The 9,971-nt window shown below is 39.2% G+C and overlaps 1 protein-coding gene across 1 annotated transcript in view; it reads right to left on the bottom strand.

The window, feature by feature from the left end:
* Positions 1–9,971, bottom strand: part of LOC121373126 — a 53,134-nt gene that overhangs the window by 21,924 nt on the left and 21,239 nt on the right. Inside the window, exon 5 of the mRNA XM_041499577.1 lies at positions 2,740–2,815. Coding sequence (XP_041355511.1) covers positions 2,740–2,815 — 76 coding nt within the window. The remainder of the gene's footprint in view (positions 1–2,739; positions 2,816–9,971) is intronic.

Raw genomic sequence — 9,971 nt, 5'->3', positions numbered from 1 at the left:
AGACAGAGCTAATTACTACATGAAAGGTTCTTTTGTTCTTGAATTTGCATCCGAAGTCCGGAATAGAAGGAATCCGGTGTCGACAGATTTTTTGTTTTCTAACAAATTAACGGTAGCTGAACGTGACTTTAAAACTGTGCCGGTTTACACATAATGCCGGTTTAGATAGATGCCGGTTTGGACACACACACACTCTTTCTCTCTCTCTCTCTCTCTCTCTCTCTCTCTCTCTCTCTCTCTCTCTCTCTCTCTCTCTCTCTCTCTCTCTCTCTCTCTCTCTCTCTCTCTCTCTCTCTCTCTGTGTGTGTGTGTGTGTTATGTCTGTTCGTGCGTGTTTGTTCATACGGACTTTGTATGTGTCTGTGTGTGTGTCTATATATATATATATATATATATATATATATATATATATATATATATATATATATATATATATATATATATATATATATATATATATATATATATACATACATATACACACGCACGCACGCACACACACACACACACACACACACACACACGCACGCGCGCACGCACAAAATGTTTGTATTTAATTATGAAATACAAGACCCATATTATTTTATCGTTCTAGGCTTGGTATCCTCTACTGGCGTAGGCAGGATTTTATATTGGGATTGTATATATGATTTTATAAAATTTAACAGTTTAAAAAGAAAAAGAAAAGAAGTTTGATGGGAATTGGGGTAGGTTCCCGTAGGCCCCCTCCTTTTACGCCACTGCAGGGACGGCGCACGGCCTAACACTTTTCAAAGAGGCACTTTTGTGGGTTATATTTGTTGTATCTGTGAAAATGTCCTCAACTGAATTTGAAAGAAGAGTCGTACCACTATATTTTACACTGCCGCCCCTGCTCTGATACCCTTCCTGCCTCCTCCCCTCTCACCCTTTTGAGCTCTAGTTTAGCTCGTGCTCGTCGTGGTTTCTTGTTTGTTGTATCATGCGCAATCGTAGAACATGTGCCGGTAGTGATACAGGCTTGGAACAGATAGGTGTTTTTTTTGTGGTTTTTTAAAAGAAGAAAAAAAAGGTGTCATATTTATCGACCACCTTAAATAATTGTCATAATCCCCAGGGATGAAGTGGTCACTGATCCTATCCCATCGTGATGTTCCTTTCTGTTTAAAAACCATGCAAACCATGTGATCAGGGCCATAGCTAGCAGGGGGTCAAGTGGGGCACTTGCCCCCCACCCTCCCCGAAAAAATTCGGAAAACATTATAGAAACTTAAAGAAAAGGAGTTTTAGACTATTAACTACTCAGTTAAATGTTGACCTTTAATATTTATAAGAAGCCCAAACTGGATTTTGTCTTCAAATAATTTCGTACGTACGAAAAAAATAAATATTTAGGAAGTAAAATGAAATTTAACCTAGTACAAATAGTAGAACGACCAGAAACACGTTTAATATACCGCCACTAATTAATGCAGAAAACATTATTTTATATGTAATTACAGTCGTTAAAATGTCTCTGTCGAACTCAGGAATATCATTTTAAATTATGATACTGTCCGAATGGGTCTGCATTCACTTTATTGCTGTATGATGTTATTGATCTTATACATGATATATTGTTTTTGTTGATATAATTTTTTAAAAGATAGTATGGTTTTGTTTGTTTTTTAATTTGGTCTTGTGGACATTGATAACAATTTCTTTAAAGTGAATATGTTTTTGAACAATGCACGCTAGCAGAATTAATTGTTTTACAAATAGAACATAACAACTTCACCATATTTATTTACACATATACAATTGAACTATGATGTCGATAGATTAAGGTGGTGGAATTTTTATTCCTAATATAAATTATGATACTGACGATACGGCAAAACACTCTGGTAATAACTTATATATATATATATATATATATATATATATATATATATATACCAAAAATGTGAATCTTTACCCTTATGTATATAGTTTACATTGAATTAGAACAACAAATAGTGGGGGTGGGGGGGGGGTGGGGGGGGAGGGGGGTGGTGGTGGTGGTCTGGAAGTGTTTAGTTCTTAGACATCTGGAATGTGGTACAATGTGTGTGTTGTTAACTAATTGCTGAATAATTGCCGGTAAATAGTTTAATAAGGAGCGATTGCAGAGTTCATTTAGTTCTACAGAAGAAACACGCAGTTAAGAAAATATTAACTGAACAGAAAGAAAAGAAAGAAACGTTTTATTTAACGACGCACTCAACACATTTTTATTTACGGTTATATGGCGTCAGACATATGGTTAAGGACCACACAGATTTTGAGAGGAAACCCGCTGTCGCCACTACATGGGCTACTCTTCCGATTAGCAGCAAGGGATCTTTTATTTGCGCTTCCCACAGACAGGATAGCATAAACCATGGCCTTTGTTGAACCAGTTATGGATCACTGGTCGGTGTAAGTGGTTTACACCTACCCATTGAGCCTTGCGGAGCACTCACTCAGGGTTTGGAGTCGGTATCTGGATTAAAAATCCCATAACTCGACTGGGATCCGAACCCAGTACCTACCAGCCTGTAGACCGATGGCCTGCCACGACGCCACCGAGGCCGGTAAATATCAAGAGAACCAGAAAGACGTTGAATATACGACACTGATGTTCTAAACAAGAAAATATATTTAATATGTAAGTTTAATCGTAAAAATATTTTATTAGTCGGAAACATCTTACAATGCAGCAAAGTCAGGAATGTCCCCGTAACTGTCAAAAACACGTACAAAAACACTCTTTTCAGGTCTAAATCCAGGAAGTAGAGTGTCTCCCGCTCCCCTCCGGACGCCCATGACTTCAGTACTGCAGAATTTAACAAGAATCTGAACTAAGGATAGGCCCTACCCACCACCTAATTTATGATCAGAAGACACAAGTTGACATATAACGATCCATTACCTGAATGTTACTTTGCAACTGACGTGAGTGACAATTAGCCGCAATTAAAAGTTATTTACAAAATTAAACTTTTGAAGAGGCAGTGGTGGATAAAGACACACCTGAATGTGGAGACAAAATATAATTGGAATGACAAACAAGTTATCAAGACCTTTGCATAATGCAGAGTCTATAGGACAGCCACACCCAAGGAGATGCTTTACTAGATATTTCTTCCCTCTTGCACCGTCACAAAGTGCTACTCCCAGACTAGTTTACTAAATCAAAACGAGGAAAGGAGAGAATTCGTTGGAATAAATAAATCTGTCATGGATTTTTTCTTTTCGAATGATGCAAGGATGACGAAATATAGAGACATTATTCACTGGAGGGGCGGGACGTAGCCCACTGCCAAAGCGCTCGCTTTATGCGCGGTCGGTCTAGGATTGATCCACGTCAGTGGGCCCATTAGGCTATTTCGACTGGTATATCAAAGGCTGTTGTATGTACTATCATGTTTGTGGGATGGTGCATATAAAAGATCCCTTGCTTCTAGTTGAAAAAAGCAATTACTTTAGTTATTGAGTAATTATGTGCATAACGTAATTATTAAATGAAATGATATTTATTTTGTAAAGGTAGATCTCTTCCTAGCGTGACGTAATTTCTGATTGGCTGTTATGACGTCACGTGGTACTTAAGAAAAAGTATAAAAGGCTGACGTCAATGGACGTCAAACTCTCCTGGGTTGTCATGCCACGACCAGAAGCGGTCAGGCCCCTTTTTAAGGGCCATATGGGCAACCTAGGGAGACACCACAGCATCATAGAGGTCTAATTAACGAGCTACTCTAGATTCACTAATGTCAACCTAGGGAGACACCACAGCATCATAGAGGTCTAATTAACGAGCTACTCTCGATTCACTAATGTCAACCTAGGGAGACACCACAGCATCATAGAGGTCTAATTAACGAGCTACTCTCGATTCACTAATGCCAACCTAGGGAGACACCACAGCATCATAGAGGTCTAATTAACGAGCTACTCTAGATTCACGAATGTCAACCTAGGGAGACACCACAGCATCATAGAGGTCTAATTAACGAGCTACTCTCGATTCACTAATGTCAACCTAGGGAGACACCACAGCATCATAGAGGTCTAATTAACGAGCTACTCTAGATTCACGAATGTCAACCTAGGGAGACACCACAGCATCATAGAGGTCTAATTAACGAGCTACTCTAGATTCACGAATGTCAACCTAGGGAGACACCACAGCATCATAGAGGTCTAATTAACGAGCTACTCTAGATTCACGAATGTCAACCTAGGGAGACACCACAGCATCATAGAGGTCTAATTAACGAGCTACTCTCGATTCACTAATGTCAACCTAGGGAGACACCACAGCATCATAGAGGTCTAATTAACGAGCTACTCTAGATTCACTAATGTCAACCTAGGGAGACACCACAGCATCATAGAGGTCTAATTAACGAGCTACTCTAGATTCACGAATGTCAACCTAGGGAGACACCACAGCATCATAGAGGTCTAATTAACGAGCTACTCTCGATTCACTAATGTCAACCTAGGGAGACACCACAGCATCATAGAGGTCTAATTAACGAGCTACTCTCGATTCACTAATGTCAACCTAGGGAGACACCACAGCATCATAGAGGTCTAATTAACGAGCTACTCTAGATTCATGAATGTCAACCTAGGGAGACACCACAGCATCATAGAGGTCTAATTAACGAGCTACTCTAGATTCACGAATGTCAACCTAGGGAGACACCACAGCATCATAGAGGTCTAATTAACGAGCTACTCTAGATTCACTAATGTCAACCTAGGGAGACACCACAGCATCATAGAGGTCTAATTAACGAGCTACTCTCGATTCACTAATGTCAACCTAGGGAGACACCACAGCATCATAGAGGTCTAATTAACGAGCTACTCTCGATTCACTAATGTCAACCTAGGGAGACACCACAGCATCATAGAGGTCTAATTAACGAGCTACTCTAGATTCACGAATGTCAACCTAGGGAGACACCACAGCATCATAGAGGTCTAATTAACGAGCTACTCTCGATTCACTAATGTCAACCTAGGGAGACACCACAGCATCGTAGAGGTCTAATTAACGAGCTACTCTCGATTCACTAATGTCAACCTAGGGAGACACCACAGCATCATAGAGGTCTAATTAACGAGCTACTCTAGATTCACGAATGTCAACCTAGGGAGACACCACAGCATCATAGAGGTCTAATTAAGGAGCTACTATAGATTCACTAATGTCAACCTAGGGAGACACCACAACATCATAGAGGTCTAATTAACGAGCTACTCTAGATTCACTAATGCCAACCTAGGGAGACACCACAGCATCATAGAGGTCTAATTAAGGAGCTACTATAGATTCACTAATGTCAACCTAGGGAGACACCACAGCATCATAGAGGTCTAATTAACGAGCTACTCTAGATTCACGAATGTCAAAACCTATTTTAGCTCTGGAACTTTGTTTTTGGCCGACCGTTCAAAATTGCGCCCAATTTCCTCAACCCAAATTGCGCACCTTTTCTTTTCGGCATAATACTTTGCTCCATTCCAAATTCAATAGAACCATCACCCCCCGCCTCCGCCTGCTACCGACCACGATCGGGCTGCTGGTGCTCCCTTGCACCTGCAGGGAGCACCAGCAGCCCGACCGTGGTCGGTAGCAGGCGGTCCCTCCTCTCTCCCACCTTTCCTGCCAAGAACAGGCGTGCGCTACAATAGCTTCCTCTGAATGTGCACGTAAAACCCTATGACCTGACCTGACCTGACCTGACGTCAACGGTTGTTCTATCACTCGTTCGCGGTCTTACAAGCAAACATTAAAGACATGTCCCCTTGTCCAACTTTCCAACTTTATTGCATTGCATACATTTAAATTGACACTGGAATAACTTTAACTTATATTTTTAAAGTCAAATTTTATTAACTTACCATCTTTATTTAATTCACTTGTTTTATGGAAGCAATATTTATAAGCAACTGCAAGTTGTTTACATTTATTGGAGATGGTCCTCACTGGTTTAATATAACTATATCTGAACGGAAGAGATCTATCTATCTGTTGGAAACTTACCTGTGAACATTAACTTTATTTTCATTTACTCATAACTTTTAAATAAATTTATAATTCTGGAACTGGAACACTTCGGCTTTGTCATCTGTAGATGTTATTTATATTCTCTGGACATTGTTGATATCCTTGGCACGCGGCCACTATATATATATATATATGTGTGTGTGTGTGTATGTGTGTGTGTGTGTGTGTGTGTGTGTGTGTGACACATAACAAGAGTATATGAAATACATTATTGCTATGTACAGTTAATTTCAGCTCTCTCTACTATCAACATCATCGGCTATCACACCTTTAATTAATTATCTGCAACATTTGTTTTCACATTTTACTTTACTCTCATTTCATTTTTAATTTATTTTCGTGCTTATATCCAATTAAGGTTCAAGCACGCTGTCCTGGATAATTATACGATTATTTGCTAGTTTCTCTTTTTAATCTGGCCATCCGTCCGTCACAGTATTGAACGTATCAAACAGTTTTTAAATGCAATACAATGGCATGATTTGGCATTCATGTTTAGTGCTGGAATTAAGATGTATAATGCTATTTCACTTTAGTCCTTAGTCTCATTATCATCTTGTGTTGGCTACTCGGGTCCGAGTCGAGTGTGACCCTATGTTGGACTCGTGGAGGCCCTACATGATATAACCATTCTGATAGTGATTAAGAAGTGCGTGCAATCCCAGCTCTTTCTTTCTCTCTCTGTATATTTCATTCTCCCTCCTCTCTCTTTCTCTGCATCTCTCCCTCCTCTTTCTCTGAATCTCTCTCTCTCTCTCTCTCTCTCTCTCTCTCTCTCTCTCTCTCTCTCTCTCTCTCTCTCTCTCTCTCTCTCTCTCTCTCTCTCTCTCTCTCTTGCAGATGGCGATATTCCGAAAGGCGGGGTAAGAATGCATTGCCATGAAAACATTGATAATATTTCCAAAATGGACTTTCGTCTGACAAAGAGGTTCGCCCAGTTTATGTTAATACAAAAAGGAAACATTCCTATTACAACTGCTAACTAGTGCCCTGACCACGTTAAAGGATGGACGTTCAATAATACTGCAAGAAAGTCTTTGCATGTCATCTCGGCTATATGCTTCATCTCTTGCACTAGTTCACCAACGAGGACTGCCACTGTTATATTCTATTAAAAAACCCTCAATAATCTCCACGACAAATTAAACAATATATCTTTATTATCTCATAAAGGAAGGTTTTTCATGATCGTCACCATCACCACCATCATCACATCATCATTATCATTATCACCATCATCATCATCATCATCATGTCATCAGCATCATCATATTATCATCATCATTATGACCTTCAACATCTTAATCATCACTACCATCATCACATCATTATCATCACCATCATCATCATCATCATCATCATTATGACCTTCAACATTTTAATCATCACCACCATCATCACATCATCATTATCATCATCACCATCATTATCACCACAATCATCATCATTATCACCTTCAACATCTTAATCATCACCACCACCACAATCATCATCATCATTATTATTACTTGTTTTTAAAAACATTAATGAAGAATGAAAATAACAAAATATACAGGCTCGGATCTAGTATTTTATTGGTAGAGTGAAACTTTAAAGTAACGAAGTTTAATAACATTGATAAACAAGACTCATCGTCTTAAGCAAACAAAAAATTAAAAACATGATAAAAAATAGTGAAAACAAAACCCAACGAAAAATAAACAAACAAACAAACAACAACAAACAAAACCCAACACCCCACAAAAAAACGAAAACCAACAAAACAACAACAAAAAACAATGTAACCAATTGCGCAGCCAGCATGAGGTAGACGAGGCGGTTGCCTCGTCTGGAATTTCCCCAGATTTATTTTATTTTCCCCATGACACTGATATTTATTTTACTGGTGTGGGATTGCCGTGACGTTTTTTTTTTGTCTTTGGCTACGCCCCAGGTAACGTTTTTGTTGGAACAAGGTATAGACGTATATGAACCGTGTCCCATTATTCACGAATTATTTTTGTTCGCTGTTGAATCAGAATTTCGAAAATAAAGGAATATAAAAAAGTTCAGTTTCATTTCACGCTATAATGACACTCTTATGTCATCCAGTAATAACAAAATTACTTTACATTGATTTACCCACCAGATTTGGTAACAAACTTAGTTTCGTGCTTATATCAAATTAAGGTTCACGCACGCTGTCCTGGGCACACACCTCAGCTATCTGGGCTGTCTGTCCAGGACAGTGGGTTAGTTGTTAGTTGGTTAGCGAGAGAGAGAGAGAGAGAGAGAGAGAGAGAGAGAGAGAGAGAGAGAGAGAGAGAGAGAGAGAGAGAGAGAGAGAGAGAGAGAGAGAAAGAGAGAGAGAGAAGGATGTAGTCGCCTTACATCTACCCATTGAGCTCTTAAGAACTCACTCTGGGTTGAAGCCGGTACTGGGCTGCGAATCTCTGTCTAACGCTTAGTCAAAGGAAGACTGCCTTTACTGCCACTTTTTAAAATCGGGGTTAAACATTTTCGTGATACAGTGCTCGCCTGATATGCGATGAGTCGCAGGATCGATTACCCTCGAAGGATTCGAGGAGTTTGTCCCGTTCCAACCACTCTTCAACGACTGGTATATCAAAAGGCCGTGGTATGTTCTATATTATCTTTGAGAAAGGGCACATAAAAGATCCCTTGCTCTTATATCATCAATAGTAGTCTATATGGGGTAGTGTATTTTCTCTTTTTCTATTGACCAAATATCAAAATGATCATATCATTATGTTAGATGTCTTATAGCCGTCATTAAAAATGTGTTGAGGTGCTATTAAACAAATATTAATTTACTTTCAACAACACCCCCCCCCCCCGTTTTAACACTCTATCCTGAAGGGTTAACACTGTGCTACGCCCCGCCCCGTTTTAACACACTATCCTGAAGGGTTAACACTGGGCTACGTCCCGCCCCGTTTTGACACAGTATCCTGAAGGGTTAACACTGCGCTACGCCCCGCCCCGTTTTGACACACTATCCTGAAGGGTTTACCACTGGGCTACGTCCCGCCCCGTTTTGACACAGTATCCTGAAGGGTTAACACTGCGCTACGTCCCGCTCCGTTTTGACACAGTATCCTGAAGGGTTAACACTGGGCTACGTCCCACCCCGTTTTGACACAGTATCCAGAAAACATACAACAATCACTGACGTCTGTCTTAGAAATGTAACATAACTGATGTCTCACTATGTACAAACATGTAAAATCATTGATGTCTGACTAAAAACATGTAAAATCACTGATATCTGACCACAAACATGTAAAATCATTGATGTCTGACCACAAACATCAAAATCACAGATGTCTGAATACAAACATAAAAGCACTGATGTCTGAATACAAACATAAAATCACTGATGTCTAAATACAAACATAAAATCACCGATGTCTGAATACACACATACAATCACCGATGTCTGAATATACACATAAAATAACTGATGTCTATATATAAGCATGTAAAATAATTGATGTCTGACGACAAAGATGTAAAATCACTGATGTCTGAATACACACATAAAATCACTGGTTCGTGCTGGGGTGTCGTTCATTCATTCATTCATTAAAATCACTGATGTCTGAATTAATTCATTCATTAAAATCACTGATGTCTGAATACACGCATAAAATCACAGATGTCTATATACAAGTATGTTAAATAATTGATGTCTGACGACAAACATGTATGGCTAACTACAGACATCTAAAACCATTTAAATCTGGTTAACCACATGTAAAATCGTTAATGTAAGACTCGAGAATGTAAAATTAATGGGTGACTAAAAACTGTAAAATCATTGTCTTACAATGTAATATTATTGATGTCTACAAAAAGATACAAAAAGACCTGACGAACGCCAATGTGGTTCTCTTTGGCAGCA

This window comes from Gigantopelta aegis, chromosome 5 (assembly GCF_016097555.1).
Source record: "Gigantopelta aegis isolate Gae_Host chromosome 5, Gae_host_genome, whole genome shotgun sequence".
NCBI lineage: Eukaryota > Metazoa > Mollusca > Gastropoda > Neomphalida > Peltospiridae > Gigantopelta > Gigantopelta aegis.
This window is presented reverse-complemented; position numbering and strand designations above follow the sequence as displayed.